General features: G+C 37.2%; 1 protein-coding gene across 1 annotated transcript; it reads left to right on the forward strand.

Annotated features, from left to right (window-relative positions):
* The first annotated feature begins 10,119 nt into the window (after positions 1-10,119).
* Positions 10,120-18,046, forward strand: LOC110909351 (5'-3' exoribonuclease 4). Its single transcript, XM_022154376.2, has 22 exons — positions 10,120-10,565; positions 11,678-11,780; positions 11,872-11,948; positions 12,034-12,225; positions 12,741-12,860; positions 13,259-13,321; positions 13,407-13,538; positions 13,648-13,812; positions 13,899-13,976; positions 14,150-14,236; positions 14,427-14,507; positions 14,802-14,897; positions 14,991-15,061; positions 15,185-15,313; positions 15,406-15,482; positions 15,586-15,626; positions 15,723-15,797; positions 15,878-16,047; positions 16,138-16,242; positions 16,322-16,397; positions 17,017-17,105; positions 17,201-18,046. The coding sequence occupies exons 1-22, from the start codon at positions 10,374-10,376 to the stop codon at positions 17,787-17,789; spliced, it is 2,808 nt and encodes a 935-aa protein (XP_022010068.1). The 5' UTR covers positions 10,120-10,373; the 3' UTR covers positions 17,790-18,046.
* The last annotated feature ends 148 nt before the right edge of the window (positions 18,047-18,194 follow it).

Genomic DNA, 18,194 nt, shown 5'->3' on the forward strand with positions numbered 1-18,194 from the left:
TATTGCCCTAAACGGGTCTTCAAATAGTACATACCTCCAGAGAGGTTTTAAAATAAGTGACAAGTCCACGCAGGGACTAATATAAGATAGGTGTCCATGCAAGGACTAAAGATAAGTCCACGTAGGGACTGAAATACGATAAGTCGTCCACACAGGGACTTATTTTAAAGTAGAAATTACAGTAGTACAGCTATTAAGGGCTAATGGTCACGTTTCTTCTTTTTGCCCTTTAGTAGGTTCGCCAAGCCTTTGAGAAATCCTCGGTGGCTTTTCTTTTCTTCCTCGAACTCCCTCTCCACACGATCTAGTCGATGGAGTATTTCTTCCTGTTCAGGAGGAGAGAAACGTGGTTGTGGCGCTTGATGCGGAACTGGAGGTCTGGGAGGTATTGGATACCCATGAGCTGAGTAGTCCGGTGGTCCCATGTTTCCATGTGCTCCGTCAGGGTAGCGCGCATTATATCTTGCCGACACCACATATGGGTCGCGCTCATAGCCGTAGTTGTATTGTGCTTGTGACGGTTCGAACGGGTTGTAAGCCGTCGGACCCGTGTAAGCTGGTATGGGTTGGTCATACCCAAATGGTGGCGAATTTCGTGCAGCTGGTGCGGAGTTCGCCTCCTGTATAGGACTTGAAGGTCCTTCTTCTTGTAGCGGCGGATAGTGGCTACTACTAGAATGTCGAGGAGTGTTGAAGTGGATACCCCCTCCTCCTCGTGTAGACATACGAGCATTTGTCCTCCTACGCCTCGGCGGATCAGGTATTACTGGTTGTGCCGGTGGCGGAGGTGGTGGCGTAACTGCCTCAAAGCGTGAATCCTCAGAGGGATCCTGTGGATGTCTCGGTTGTTGAGATGTCTGTCGAGATGGCGTGTAGTACCATTCATGTCGGTCAAACATCGCTTGGAAACTGTCAGGTCCTTGATAGGGCGTTCCATGGAAGGATGACCCATCAGAAACTTCTATCGGATGCGTGGGCGTACCACGAGCTGGTTCAGTTGGATCCTCATCCTCCTCCATGGGATCTTCAGAAAAATGGTCTTGTGGCCCTAGTGGAACAAAACCTGAAGGTTCCTGTATGTAGTCAGCTGGATTAAACTGACCTATGTAGTAGGGAGTAGGGTCGTCATAATTTCGGTGCGAAACCGAACGTTGTAGAGGTATGAAGGAAGGTTGTGGGTTGTTGGGATTATTTTCTGAATCTGGCCCAAAGGAGTGCCGATAGGATGGCGTCGAGCTGTGCGAAGTGGAATGCCTCGCGGGTTCGTAAAGATCTCTTCGTCGTTGTGGCTCTTCGCTCCGTGTCATCGAAGGATGTCTTGTACCAGATGTTCCAGCCTCGTTATCGTGATGTGTCACGATTTCTCCTCGGCCTCTTCTTCCCCTTCCTCTTCCTCGGAATATAACAGGTGGCATTTTCCTGCTCCAAAACTTATTAAAAATCAAATCGAAAGTAAAGACAAAAAGGAGTATCAATCCGAATTTGTCCTAAGTTCTTGTCTAGACTCAAGTATGTGCAATTGTGTCATTGAGATTAAACACATTAGGATAGTGTTTAATTCACTCAATGTTGGCTCTGATACCAACCTGTCACACCCCGATTTCCACGTGTCTCACCGGTGGGCCCGGTGGGGGATTATCGTGACGATGTTGGCAACAATATAGTCAAACCACACAATTATATAATGCACAGCGGAAGCATAAGATAAATATATAAACTTCAACCTTTGGTTGTAATATCAAATGTATTACAGGGGTTGAATAAATCCACAGTGGATCGTAAATAAACATAAAGTATTTGTTCCATCAGATACTGCAATCAAGCTTGCGAGACTTATCCCGATGCTAGGGAGCTAATACCAGCCAATTACGTTTAGGTACCTGCACTTAATCTTTTGGGGGAAAATACGTCAGTTTACACTGGTAAATACATTCAACTGACACATTTGAAAATGTTTATTAAAATTGATTTGAATGCACAAGGCACAAACTCTTTTATAACTTGGGAAAATTCATAATGATCTTGTGAACGTTTTACATGTTCTTTTATGCGTTCAGTAGCCCGGGTCGTGCCGGGTTAAAGATTTATAGACACACCACGTTTGCGTAAAACCGTAGTATAAAAACCAACGGCTACGTCTTTTAATTTTTAATGTCGACACTTTATACCGGGTGTACGCCTACACCGGGATGTCGATGGTCGTGGCCATTTCGTAAAATGATGCCAAGGATATCCGGGACAACGGTCATTAAACCCCCCAAAGGCTTATAAGCAACAAAACTGTTTAAATGAGCCGATCATATTTAATCAATTAACCACCTAAGCGATGAAATTATATAATGCTCAATCAAGCGGTATTAATATACCGTAACCCAAGCCCATATAGGGGAAATAAGTTAAAGTATTTACCTTTGCAAGTATAAATCCTTAATTTAGATCAAGTCACCGATAGCTTTTACTGGGGCTCCTAATCTGGAACGAAGGTTTTAATTAACCTCTTAGAATCCTAACGGTCCTTATATTAGCCGTAGCTTAAACCGGTTGATTCCGATACATAGATATGGTTAATTCGCACGAAAAGGCGAAAACCGAGAATGGAGTATGATTTGGACCCAACAAGTTCAGTGACTTGTTTTATATGGGTTTATAGTTCATACTCTGGATTTTGGGGTTCAAATAATATAATTTGACCCATATCGGCTATTGCACGAAAACTAGTTCCATGAGCCGTACCGTGTGCGCGAATAGGCGAAACAGTTAACCATAAGTGTCCTACGCTTATTTCCTAAGTCAATATGCCTTAAAAGTATTTTGGTATCAGTAGGATACCTTCCGTAATTCCCGTATCGAGTTTAAGTTTATATTATGCCCCGTAGGGGCTTTTCGGTCATTTTAAAGACTTTAAAAGGGCTTTTCGAGTTCTACAGGAAATCTGAGTTTCCCGAACAACTTATAAAGCTTAAAATACTTTATTTATTATTTAAAACTAGTGGCAACTGGAATCGGGTCAAAAGACCTTGTAGAACTCCCGTTTTGGCCAAAAAGGGCATATTCGGTATTTACCGAACCGTAGCCATAACCGCAGGTTATGTGCATGGTAAAAATTATTAAAAATCTTTAAAATTCCCAAAATATTATTTTACCACAGTGGGTAAAAGTTTTGGTGACGAAAACTTGGGTTAGATGGGCGTTATGCTAATTGCGCCGTTAATTACAAAACTTTCTTAAAAGTGCGCCTTTTAGCATAACTCTCATTCTAGACCTCGGATTGACGTGAAACTTTAAGGACATGCTTATAATTTAATAAGCAAGGTTTTGGTCCGTTCACATGTCCGAAATACTCGTTTTAATTTTAAAAGGCCGTTACGGTCAACTTTTAGGCGAATGACGGGATTGCGCAAAAGACTCGGATAACTCATGAACCGACCACAGAGGTTTATACCAACATGTGACCTGGTCCTAAGAGAGTCCTAAGGTATATATATACCTCACTAAAACGGGTCAGAACTGAAGTCAAAGCAAAAGTCAAACTTTTGTGACATTCGGCTCCGAACCGGGTTAATATAGCAAATGATCGATTCAAACGAGCGCAAACAGGTTTATATACTTATTATCATGTTTTATGATTATCAAAACAGGTTCCATAACATATACATTACAGATTATGCATAAATCGCTAAAATAGCTTTCTGTTGACTTTTTAACCGCACGTTTGACTCGACATTTGACATAGTTAGAGTGGTGATCAGGGGGAACCATTTTAGAGGTTTATTACCCACATAAATACCAACTCATAACCACTTTTGATTCGTCATAAGACTGAACCATTTGCAAGATATTGTAATGACAACCGTTAGTTACGACGGTTGCGTTCATGAGCTATAACTATGGGAATGCAAGACCATTTTGATTGTGAACGACTTACAGAAGTGTGTTCTTGCTTATAGAGCAGAGAAAGATGCTTGGAGCTTCTTAGAATGATCAGTAGTTGTGTTTTGAGTTGTGTGAATGTTGTAACTACAACATTGCTATTTATAGTGCAAACCAAGCTCCAAGATCATCACACATTGGTCTATAAGTGACCATGGATGATGGGCAGGTGGCCTAGAGTGTTATGGGTCAATTGTAGGGTGCCCATGCCTCATTGATTGAGGTTTGATCGTTCAAATGGTCCAAAGGCCAAGTAGTTACAATGTTTCTGCATCTGGGCGTCTAATGCGGCCCGCATGGAGGTTCCATGCGTTTACAATGCGGGCCGCCTGGGATTTAAAGATCAGACGTATAGTTGAGGAGGCTCGCGGCCCGCCTCAACTTAACCCAACATACAATGCGGGCCGCGTGGGGTTAAGATTTCAGAAATTTTAAATCTTTTGTCATGATTACGAAATCCAGGTAATTAATAACGAAATCTTTCGTAATGATTTACCTGACCTTTCGGGTTTGAAGGGGTAACTTTGCGGTTTGGCCCTCGGTTATTTACCGATAGGGGCCTCGTGTTATTTACCCGCATTATTAAGTCCCCGGTTTATTTATTAATTATATTGGAAAGCCTTAACTTTCACTGTTGACGCTTTTAACCCTTCTTCTACGAATTCGGTCGTAACTTTCTCGTTTCATATCGAAACTTCGCGAAATTCATATATATTATTTTAGTGAGGGTATAATACCGTTACAAAGTCTTTGGAACGTTAAAGGGTCACTCAGAGGTATTATTAAACATGTTGACACAGTTAACCCCTGTAGTTTGTAATCTCTCACTTTCTTTCGCGTTTTGTTTTTGTACGATCTATAATTTATTCGTTTGAAGGTTTAAGCATTATTTAGGGCTACTATACAGTATATTTACCCTTGTTGACATTTTATAACCCTCGAATTTATATACTTTCAAGATTTGTCAAAATTAGTCCTTTATTTATTATAGATGCCACGTGTAAACAAATGACACGTGTTAACACATCATTGGACACAAAATTTCGAGGTGTTACAATCCTGTAATCATAAGACTCGACAAGTGCTTATTAGTCGATATTTGTCAAACGGTATCCTCATTACCATTTGACCCGTTTTACTCTTTTTATTCATTTAGGCTTACTTATAGTAACCGTTCAAAAATCCATTTTTACAATTAGCTTTCCATGGCTAATTTACCGTTTTATTTCTTTTACCATTAAACATGGTTTTTATCATTTATATTAGTTCCGACCCGTATTATTTCGCGTTGGGAACCATATCTTGAATATTATCCTTATTGTATTTGCAACTTATAGAATAAACATTTATTCTACTAAAAGGTGTAAGTTTCACTTACCTTGCATCCGGTTATGTGCTTTTTCCGCGTACTCGATCCGTTTGACCCGCTTTTTTCCCAAGTCTTCATCTAGCTTGTCTAGAGTCAAACTATCATCATCACAATTCATAAGACGATTAGATTAGTCATAATCGTTTACGACTATTCCATCCTATGGGTTTTATGTCGAATTTATCATTCGACCATATCAAAATTATCATTTGATCTAATCATTGGTCGGTTTGACTTTTTAAAAGTCAATTGACTTATCAACATATTCAAATGCACATTTGGTTCATTGAAATCACTTAGGCATATTTCATCCGAACTCTTAATGAAATCAAATTTTACACACAACCAAGTACACCGCGATTTCATTCAGGCATTTCATATCACTGAAAAATGAGATGTTTTCGGTGACTTGTTTAACCTGTTTACAAGTCTTCAAAAATTATGATTTTTTTGTGGCATACCTCTCGGAGGGTTAGACCTTGTGTTAAAATTTCAAGATCTAACTCTTTACCAAAAATTCGTAAAAATTCATTTACTAAGCTGCAATCAGATTCGTCACTTCTGACTGCAGCTTACGGAAAATTTCATTTAAAATTTCTTGTTTATCCGATTGACGAAATTCCAATTGGCGATACTTTTAGTCACTTAAAACTATCTACAGTAAGAATTTGAGATCATAACTCAATTCCTAAATTGAGTTATGAAATTCGTAGTGGGCTGCAAATTCTGCCAGAAAATGCAGCTTGAACCTTTGATACGGAAAAATTCATAAAACGCTTAATTTTCGTCAAAAAAATGCGATTCCAGTGGGGTTTTAAAGATATTTCTTGGAATTACATTTTAGACTCAAGAAACACATGTTTTTGTCACGTTTTGTTCAGGTTACAGCCAATACAAGTCGGCTATAAATTCTGATCAGGAGCTGTTTGAATTCAGCTTTCAGTTTGAACATGTTTATGACGTTATAACACTTATTCTTAGCAAGCAAAACCACTAAAAGCATCACATACACGAATTTAATCAAAACCCACTTAGCACATATATGGGTGGTTATCAAATTCCTATTTTTCAATCTTAATTCATTAATTTTTCAACTAGGGTTTGTTCCTAGACATGGATTCATCCTAGTTTCACCTAAACATCAATCATGCAAGCTCGAATTTCGATTTCATAAGTTCATCAAGAATCTGAGATGGAATCAAATAATGAAATTTGACATACCTTGTGATCCCCTAGGCTTGGTGATCACTAATTTTAGCTTGGTTTTCCATTTAGACTTGATTTGCCCCATGAATTTGGTTGATTTTGATGATTTAGGGTTCAAAAGAAGAACCCCTTTCTTGGTTCTGTGGAAACGTCGACCAGAACACACTTTGTGAGTGTTTTGGTTTTTAATTTTTGTTTTAATCAAAACTCTTTCCACACTTAACCCTTTTAGTCCCTATAGTTCTAACCTTAAAAAGGTTCATAAATTCTTATTTTATATCTTGTTTTCACTTAATTACTCATTACTAACTAGGTTAATTATTCCTAGTTAACTTAATGGGTTCAAGGAGTTAAATCCCATTTTATTTTAAGTCTCGTTAACTCGGGCGTCTTATAAACTTTATTTCCCCTAAAGCTTTTATTCCCTTTTTAATTTAATATTAGGTTTATTTATTTAAATCCTAATATTTACCGGGTTAATTTCACCACTAACGGTATTTTACCCGTTCATAAATATTAACGTGGTTTAATTACCAAACCTGATTTTGGGGTGTTACAGTTGCGATTGCGTTTCGACTAATCACCACAACATGAACATAAATAAACATGCACAAGTAACACATAAGTAGCACACACACGTAAAATAATATCCAGAACGCATAATTCGGGTTGCGAATGCGATTGCGATGCGATAAGCGATAAAACGATAAAGCATGCGATAAACATCGATTAAACCTCAATTATTAACAAGTACTCCACATAATACAACTATTGCGATAAAATAAATAGATTATCTACAAGTCAAAGAAATCAAAACAGGAGTTGAGCAAGGAGTGACAGATCGCAATTAGCAATCTTTTCTTCCTCTGACTTCAATCTTGACTTTGACTTTGACTTTTGAAACACGAGGTGTTACATGATGATCCTTAGGCGTTTGCCGGAGCAAAACGGGTGGAAACCACCTCTAAGAGGTCCAAATCAGTGATTTCAGAGAAAAAGCAAGTGTGTGTGTGTGATTTTGATGAAGAAGATGATGTAGAAGTGATTAATGATGAAGGTTGTACAAGATTTAAGAAGAAAAGCTTACAAAATAGCCTTGAGTCGCGATTGAGAGTGACTAAGAGCGACTGAGTGGATGGAAGTGTCAAATCAGAGAAAGGAGGGTGTACAACGGTATTTATAGAGTAAGAGTGAGAGGTTAAGTCGGTGGAGAGTGGCGAGGTGTCAGATGGCTCGTCCGGTCGAATGGCCATCCGGACGGATGGCCATCCGGACGGATGGTCATCCGGTCGGATGTCCATTCGGACGACCGAGTTGCGTTTTGCTAGTTTTCCAACTTTGTTTCGTTTATTAAGTGTTGCGTTGCGTTTAATCGAGCTGCGAGTAAGCGTTTGAGCGTGTAAGCGTTGCGTTGATAACCACATAACATTTAAACAAATAATCACACAAATAACACACATAACAACTATCCGCGTTTTGAGTTTGTGTTGAGTTTGCGTTGCGATAGCGTTAGTCTAAACAAGCGATGTAAAATCCGTTTAAGCAGTAAGCGTTATAAGTAGCGTTAAATGCGATAACTGTGTTTTGAATAAGCGTTGTAATATGCGTTTAAAATGCGTTGAAAATATAGTTTAACCCGTAGCGATAATTGAAATCTCGGGAATACAAGCGATTAAGAGAGAAATGACAACGATAAGTAATGACCCGAAAAGTCGGGTTGTTACAGGAAGTCTCTTGGAACTTTAGGGCAGTAGGTTTATGGAGGTTTTAGGCCTCTAATCTTGTAGAAACAACCAATGCACAAGCTCCACAACTATGGGTTTAGTTGGAAGCAGGGAGGGTGTAAGTTTTCATCAAGATTGAACAAAAATCATAAAGTTTGTAAAAAGTTTATCAAAGGAGAAAGTTTAGGCCTCAAAATGGTGATGTACAACTTGGTTACACCTTGAGTAACATCCCTAGAGGTTGTCCACAGAGTTTAGAAGTAAGAACAAATAGAAAACATTAAGAAAAGATGAAGAAAGTGTGTGTATAACTCACTTATACACTTGAAAGTAATCTGCCATTAACTTGATATTCCACTGAGTTTAGAGAATGTTTAGAGGGTTTGGAAAAGTGAAAACAAGTGAAGGGAGGCTTGATTATATAGTAGAGGTTTAGGGTTAGTGTTTAATGGAGTTTGGATGTTGATTGGTGAGGAAAAGATGTGAGAAAATGGACCAACTCGTATGAAGGAAACAAGTTTTTGCGGATTAGGGCTCCCCACGTCCCGTTGCGTGATCATTTTCCGTGAAAGTTTGTTTTCTTTCATTTTTGCCCCTAAATTTTGGTTTGTTTGATATTTGAGTTATAAAATTGTGTTTTTGCTACTTTTCAAGCATTGTAAGGGTATCAAAGTATGATGCAAGTGTGATGTACGTATAAGTGATGTTCCAAAAGTATAATGAGTCTCGGTTTCGCTTATGAACGCGTATTGGATGATTGTTTGGATAACGAACAAGTGTGGATATTAACATGATAAGTATAAAACATGCATTCCATTAAGATTAACACCTCGGTTTGTGAGATTGAAATTGAAATACAAATGTAAGGTTTCTAAAAATAAAATGCGAATACGAACTTTCTAAAAATAGGAATACGAAAATACGAGGCGTTACATATGTCATATAGATCAATGCCTCGAAACACATGATGAATCACCTTATTCTTATAAATTTAAAATAACAGAAACCAAACATATTTAAATAAAACGAATATATTATAACGGTAACTAGATAATTAGTCAACGATATTAAAGCTCTAACCATTAAATCAAGTTACATTTCATGTAATTAATTTTGGTTGTACATATATCTTAGATTCTCTCCCAATATAATCATTATTATTTCAACATTAATGATCAAGAATTAAGGCTCTATGCTCAGTATTTGATCCAAAGTAAGTGTCAATCTTCAAAACATAAAGGAGTCTATAAAGAGCCACATAAGAATCTCGAAGGGGCTATCATCCATTAGTCACCATAACGTGCTTTGTTTTCATCGTCAAACATTTAGTTTTCATCCTTAATCACAAAGGCTAAACCAAACCCACAAATCGAAAAACCCTCCATTCTCTGACAAAATTCAGTCAATCAAATAAAATCAAATTTCTTTGTAAATTAACAACCAAACACGTCATGATATATCTGCAAAACCAATTCCAATTCATTCACAGTCCAATCCCTCCAAACATTCCAATCAATTCCTTTTACAATATTTTGTAAACCAAACAACCCCATAATGATCAAGAATCAACATATGCCACTCAAGCCTCAACCAAACTCTCATTTTCAAAACTTAAGAGGGGGTTATTAGTCCCACATTATGGGCATGTTTGGGGTTCCTTTTTTTGAGAAAAAAAGGACTTTTGAAAGGAAAAAGGACTTTTCCAAAGTGTTTGGCTTTCCTTTTGAAGGCCTTTTAAAAGCAAAAGTCCTTTGAAGTTTCCAAAAGTCAGGAATCCTGACTTTTTTTTCCCAAAAGTCCTTTTCAATAAGTTGAAAATAAGCTAAGCCAAACATGCACTATAACCTTGAGGGGGTCATAACCATCAACGTGACTTGCCGTCATTCTCAAACGTCTAGATTTCAACAACCCTCCGTCCCGATGGCTAAACCAAACCCACAAATCGGAAGCCCCTCTTTCTCTCTCTAACAATATTCTCTCTCTAAAAATCGACTTCCGTACGTTTACTCAACAGTTTGTTAATAATTCACCGTTTATTCCTCCAAACACACACACAAACACAAACACCAACACATACATACATCAAGCCACCTTAACACACAGCAGCGTGTGCAACAAGTTACACACCTAACGAAGCTAGATCAATGGGGGTTCCGGCGTTTTACAGGTGGCTGGCTGACCGCTACCCGCGGTCAATCTCCGACGTTGTGGAGGAAGAAGGTGTTGAAGCGAATGGGGCTCAATTGTTGAAACCGAACCCTAATAATATTGAGTTTGATAATTTGTATTTGGATATGAATGGAATTATTCATCCGTGCTTTCATCCTGAAGGAAAGGTATATCATTTACTGTTTTATTTGTGAAATTGATTGAAAAAGTATGTGAATTTGGTGTTTAATTTGTTTGAGGTTATAGGTTGTTTAGGTTTTTAGTTTTTTGAGGTGTATATGAGGTTTTTGGGAGACATATATGATGTTCTAGAGTTGGATAATGGATTTTACTTGCATTCGGTTTATTTAGTCCGTATCGTATGATTTAAGTGTTAGGTATTTAAGTGTAGCATTTATGAGAATATATTGTGTTAAGGAGAATGGAATCTTGGAGAAAGTATGGTACTTTTGGAGCAAGAATATTGATGATATAGTGAATTTGAATCTTGGTTTTAAATGGTGTGAGGCGCTTTGATGCGTTTTGATCTCAAAAACAAATGCGCGAGGCGCGCTATGTGAGACGTTTGTTATTAAAAAAAATTACCAAAAAGTTATCTGTTTATAATATTTCAATTTGTTAACTTTTGAACACTAAAATATAAGATATTCTCACTGTCTTTGGTCGGATCTGTTCAGATACTCAGACCCATTGCTCAATCGTTGGTCAGATTTACTTAATCATATTTGAAAAACTTAGACCCATTGCAATCGATGGTCTAATTTGTTCAAATACTGGTTATCTGCATAAGGAGTATCATGGAATTGTATCGCATCACATCAACTGCAATGATGCATTTCCATCACTGCATCATGCGCGCTTGTTGCATGCATTTTTAAACCAAGTTTTAAATCTAACTATTTTGAAAAGACTAGTGTTATAGTAGAAGTTAAAGTAGAGCACATTAATTGACAAGATAGTTTGTTATCTTCTGTTTTGTGCATGGTGCATATTGTTGGATCAAACTTAAAAAATCATAATTGTACGAACCCTGTTCAGAATTGTGGAACTGCCATTGAATACAACTTAAATATGTGGACTGAGTTACCCAAATTTAACTTTAACAGGGACCATTTTCTTATTGGATTATTTCATATTTTAACTGTTCATATTGAGAGTATTACTGAAAAGTTTCTAGTTCTCTGTTGTGGCCTATATCTTTTACCGCGTTCCTAAAATCTTTAACTATTCATATTCATGTTCTACATCATTAAAGTTTTAATTTTTAAATGGTATGCAGCCTGCTCCTGCTACATATGATGAAGTATTCAAGTTAATATTTGACTACATTGACCATCTTTTCTCATTGGTCCGCCCAAGGAAACTTCTGTATATGGCAATAGGTAAACCGTAAACCCTTTCAAGTTTCCTCTTTTTCTAATCATTCTTTAAAGTTAAACTAAAAATCAGCTGTATGCACATCCAATTTTGCAGACGGTGTGGCTCCTAGAGCTAAAATGAATCAACAACGCTCTCGCCGTTTTAGGGCTGCTAAAGACGCTGCTGAAGCAGTGAGTTTCTTTTTTTCTTTAATTATCGTAGTGGCTAAGCTAATAACTGAAAATCAACTTAATTTTGCTAATTTTTCTCGTTTAGGAAGCCGAAGAGGAGAGATTGAGAATTGAATTTGAAGCTCAAGGAGCTGCACTTGCTCCTAAAGAGAAACTTGAAACATCTGATTCAAATGTCATCACGCCTGGCACTCAGTTTATGTCTGTGTTATCCACAGCGCTTCAGTATTATATACAATGTAGATTGAATCACAATCCCGGTTGGCAGTTTACCAAGGTTTATTGAGAGTCCTGCATCTTATAGCTCTATAAATTAAAATTGAGTTAATTACATTTTTCGTCCCTGTCGTTTGTTGAAAATAACCATTACAGTTCCTTAGTTTAAAATTTGCCAAAACAGTACCGGTACTTTCACTTTTGTAACAATTACGGTCCACCTCCGTTAACCCCATCCAATTTACGGTTAAGTGTTTGGTGAAAGGACTAAAATACCTCTCATTTAAAAACAATATATAAAATGAGGGGTATTTTAGTCTTTTCACTAAAAACTTAACGGTTATTGGTGAATTTGATGAGGTTAATGGAGGTGGACTGTAATTGTTACAAAAGTGAAAGTACTGGTACAGTCTTGACAATTCTTAAACTAATAGACTGTAATGGTTATTTTCAACAGGACGGCAAACGTAATTAACTCATTAAAATTTTATAATATACTTTGCTACCTTCTTTTTTCAATATACTCTTCTGTTTTGGTTAGTTTTTGTTCTCGCTTAATTTTTACTCTATTTGAAGGTAATTCTTTCTGACTCGAATGTTCCTGGTGAGGGAGAGCACAAAGTAATGTCATTCATTCGGTTACAACGTAACCTTCCTGGCTTCAATCCAAACACTCGACATTGTCTCTACGGATTGGTGAGTGTTAAGACGATATTGGATATCCTAAGATAATAGTTTAATGATATTATCTAATATTGGTTCGTTGGTCATTTATTACCGTAACTAGATTGATTTAGCTTCCTAGTCTATTTGGTTTTTACTTATAGAATCAAACCTCTTGGAACCCTGTTTCATACATGATACAACAATATTATACGTATTTAATGCACCAGAAATGGGTTTTGAGCTGTTTGACCAGTCAATCCATTTATTTGTTAGTTAAGTGCTTAACCCATTTGACACGTTTGAAAAAAGAAATACAACCCAAGTCGACCTAGTTGTACGTAAACGGGTCAAAATGGCCACCTCTTATTCTAACTACATGCAGTGTTGTCCATCTGCCAGCTCATCACTTATATGGCTTATTTTGATAGGATGCAGATCTTATTATGTTGGCTCTAGCAACTCACGAGGTCCACTTCTCAATATTGAGGGAGGTTAGTAAACGATGTATTGCGTGTGCTATCATCACTTACAGTAGTTGTTTTGTACCATAGAAAGTTATTTAACCTTGTTTCACAGGTGATCACAATGCCAGGTCAGCAGGAGAAATGTTTCCAATGTGGTCAAGTAGGTCATCTGGCTGCCGAGTGTCGTGGTCTTGTGAACGGAAAGCCTGTAAACGATATACCAATTCACAAAAAGAAATATCAGGTTGAACTTCAAACTTTTGTCACTTTGTGTCATTCTGACATCTTAATTAAATATGTTTTGCAATTGTTGCCTCTGTTGACTCATTATTTATTGTAATTTATATGGGCAGTTCCTTAACATCTGGGTTTTGCGAGAATATTTGCAATATGATTTAGAGATTCCGAATCCTCCTTTTGAGGTCAACTTGGAAAGACTGGTGGATGATTTTGTATTTCTTTGCTTTTTTGTCGGCAATGATTTTCTTCCTCATATGCCAACATTAGAGATTCGGGAGGTATAGAATCAATATTAGCTACATTCATACATCCTGTGGATCTACGTTAATCGATGTTAACTTTTTTCTCGCTTCTGCTTATGTAGGGTGCTATAAATTTGCTGATGCAAGTCTATAGAAGAGAGTTTGCTGCAATGGGTGGTTATCTTACCGACTCAGGGGAGGTAATTAACTAATTATGCCTTGTTTTGGTTGTTGAAATTATCTTTGTTTAAGTCTATATATATTTACTTTGAGGAGTTTTCATATGTATGCTGTTTATGATTGTGCACTCTTTGTTTTTGTCTTCTTTGGCTTCTTGATGTAAATGAAGACTATTGTTTTCTTTTGTTTTCAGGTCTTGCTGGACAGAGTTGAGCAATTTATTCAAGCAGTTGCAATTCATGAAGACCAAATATTTCAAAAACGAGCTCGCATACAAAAGGTGTTTTTTTCTGTTTTTATTAAATTGTGTGATATGGTTTCTAACATCTTAATTGGTTTGGTACTCCAAATGCATATACTTTGAATTTAAGTCACATACGGCACTAAAAGTATTTTTCATCACGATATTTAATTTTTGTCTTTGCTGATAATAGTTAATGGTTGGATATCATGTTATTTAATTAATTCAGTCATACGAGAACAATGAAGAAATGCGACGTAAAGCAAGACAAGAGGTTGACGAGCCACCCGTGGCTCCAGTAGTGGACAAGGTACAATAGATTTTCTGCAACTTATTATGCTTGAAAGGTTGCTTAATGCTGTGTTATGTTTTAGAAGGAATTTTATACATACCCTTATTAAAGCATATTTTGGATATATACGATATTTCCAAGTTTAGGAGGGGTATATAGGATATTGACCGGTCTTTGATGAACATATGTTTTTTTACTTTGCAAACTCTGCTCTAATTGCTACACTAATTTTTGGTTTGTTGGTGCTTATTAGTCTAGTTGAATATATCTGCTTATTCACTGATGCGGAATTCTAAATTTTAAAAAATTCAGATTAAACTGGGGGAACCTGGGTACAAAGAAAGGTATTACAATGAGAAGTTAAATTTGTCAGATCCGAAGGAGGTTGAAGAGGTTAAAAGGCAAATGGTGAGCTCCATTTTTTCTAATATGTCGCCAACTGTATTGTAGCTTGTATCCTTTAAACCATAATTTAGTTTAATGGCGTGCACACCTGTGCAGGTATTGCATTATGTGGAAGGGTTATGTTGGGTTTGCCGGTATTACTATCAGGGCGTTTGTTCTTGGCAATGGTACATAAAACTAAGAAAATTTTGTTTCCTTTTCTAGAGATTTCTGCCATTTTTACAATTGCTGACATTGACCTAATTTACATCATCCGTATCAGTATATGTAATCGTCTGCTCTTGTTTCAGGTATTATCCGTATCATTATGCACCATTTGCCTCTGATCTTAAAGATTTGGCTGATTTGGAAATAACGTTTTTCTTGGGAGAGCCGTTTAAACCCTTCGATCAGCTTATGGGGACCCTGCCTGCTGCAAGGTAGTTTACATTTGTTAACGTGAAATCCATACCTTTTCTAGTTATTTTAGTTATTAATTGGTTTATCTTATATGTTATTTGGCGCGCTACAGTGCAGATGCCCTGCCTGAAAATTACAGGAAATTGATGTCTGATCCATCATCACCTATAATTGACTTCTACCCTTTTGGTAACGCCATTCGTTCTTTAATTTTTAGTCAAAGTTATATGATACAAGAAAGTTAAAAATAAATAAATAAATAAATCAAGTTGGCCTTTATATGTACATGTAGATTTTGCTATTGACATGAATGGAAAACGTTTTTCATGGCAGGTAATATGGTGTTTGTCGAACAATCTTTGTTCAGTTAATTTCATCGTTTTACCCTTTCTGTGACATCTATATTTTAAAATTATTATAATGAAACAGGGTGTTGCCAAATTGCCGTTTATTGATGAAAAGAAGTTGCTCACTGAAACAAGAAAGCTTGAAGACACTTTAACAGTTCGGTATTCTGCTACGTTAATGCTAAACTTTTAATTTGTATAATTGGTTATTTTTTAAGTATCGATTTCTTTTTCCAGGCTGACGAGCAAGCTCGGAATAGTGTTTTTTGTGATTTATTATACGTGTCACCAAGTAATAGCTTGGCCCCGCAAATTAGTGCATACTATAACTATTTCTATTATATGACAACGCAAATGCATTTGTACCCGAATCAAATCTCTATGTGCCCAATTGACGTAAATGCTAGGTTGGTTATTTCTGTTTTATGCTTTTCAATTCTTTTTTTTCAAAATATAATAATGAATTTAATTCTAAATTCCTTGTTGAATATATTCAGTGGCGGAATGAACGGTTTCTTGTGGCTGTGTGAGAGAAATGGTTACAGATTCGTACTTCTTTCCCCTATTAGTGGTTTGGAGGATATTATGGACAACCATGTTCTGTAAGTTCTTTTTTTTTATCAACTTATGATTATAAAACTAAATTCTTTTTTTTAATCGTTTTTTTGTTTGGTTTTGCAGAAACATTACTTATATAAATCCAGTCCCCCATAAGCATATTCCAGAACCTCCTAGAGGAGTAAACATGCCAAAGAAGGTCTGGTTACCAAAGATACAAAAATGTTTAAAAAGTTTTTGCTAATAAGATATACAGTAAAATGTCATTTACGTCCCTGAGGTTTGGCCAGTTTTGATACTTTCGTCCAAAGGTTTGTTTTTCCGCGTCTAGATCCAAAAGGTTTGAAATCTTGCTATTTTCATCTGGCTCATTAACTCCATCCATTTTTCTTCGTTAAGTCAGGGGTATTTCCGTCTTTTTTGTTAACATCAAAGGCAATTCGGTCTTTTTTAAATTACGTACAAGCATTTAGCATAACGTACAAGTATACAAAAGACCGGATTGCCAAGTTAACAAAAAAAGACGAAAATAAACCTGACTTACCGGAGAAAAACGGATGGAATTAACGAGCTGGATGAGAATGGCAAGATTTCAAACCTTTTGGATCCAGATGCGGAAAAACAAACCTTTGGATGAAAGTCGCAAAACTGACCAAACCTCAAAGATGAAAATGGCAACAGCCACGAGTTTAATCGTATTAGTGATGGTTTTGTTAATAGACTTGATGAAACCATGAAGACATCCCAGCTTAATTTGGATAAAATGTTGAGTGTTGACTTCTAATCGGTATGTTTTTATTTTTGTGTCATTGCTGCAGATTCTGAAACCCGTTGATATTAAACCATTGCCTATTTTATGGCATGAAGATAATAGTGGCCGTCGCTCACCAGGTGGTTATAACAATAGGTACACATGCATCTCTCTCTCTCTCTCTCACACACACACAGACACTGAAACCATAATTTGTACTTTTATTAATGTATAACTTTTCTTTCATTCAGGCCACAAGTGCCTGGAGCAATACATGGGAACGTGTTAGGAGATGCTGCTCACCGTCTTTTAAAAAACTCATTAAATATCAAATCCAGTGGTAATTCTAATTCTAATTCACCGGGGTTCTATGACCAATCACAGTACCGAAATTACCCACCCAACAATCTGCAACATAGGCCCAGACCAGCTGGCCCATCGGGCCACGGAAGGAATTACAATTACAACGATGATCCAAATTATTACAACGGATACCCTAATCCTCGGGGCCCGATGCCCAGGCCAAGATTTGGGCCCACCCCTCCTAATCACTTGCAACCCAATAGGCCCAATTTGAAACAGCAAGAAAGTTACACATATCAAGACCAGTACCAAGACCTAAGAAATGGCATGGCTGGTTTAAGCATGGAAAGTGGGCCCAGGAATAAGCCATACCCGGTTAGGATGGTGCAACCGAACGCGCGTAACCAGACCGTTGGGAACCTTCCGACCCCACCACCTACATGGATCAGTAGACCACCCATGACAGCGAACGGGAATCAACAAGCAAAGAATGTTTATCAAATCAAGACTCGTGTTTCGCAGAATTCTGATGCTTGAATACAAGATTCAAGCGGTTTGTGTGTACTTGATGCAAGTGTTTAAAGAAGTAAAAGCTCATATGCAGTTGGGCGGTTTATTCATAGGTAGAAGTTTGTTTTTTATTTGTTCATAGGACAGGATTAGTTATGGTTACAGAAGGATAGAAAAAGTTGTTTACTTGGTTCAGCATCCCTCTACTTTGTTCATGAGGTTTGCTGAACAACGTTGTAAGGTTAATTGTTTTATTTATTTCTTGAATCATGCTGTTCATTTCACTGTTTTCTTTGTTAATCTGGTACCATTTAACTACTCTACATTAGTGAATTCTGGGAAGCAAACCTTCGTTTTGGTGGTGTCGTTCTTTTTAGAACTGGTTAACTTGTCGGGAATGGGTTTTGGTGGAACAAACAAGGGCGAAGGTTA

This window comes from Helianthus annuus, chromosome 14 (genome assembly GCF_002127325.2).
Source record: "Helianthus annuus cultivar XRQ/B chromosome 14, HanXRQr2.0-SUNRISE, whole genome shotgun sequence".
In the NCBI taxonomy this organism is placed as follows: Eukaryota; Viridiplantae; Streptophyta; class Magnoliopsida; order Asterales; family Asteraceae; genus Helianthus; species Helianthus annuus.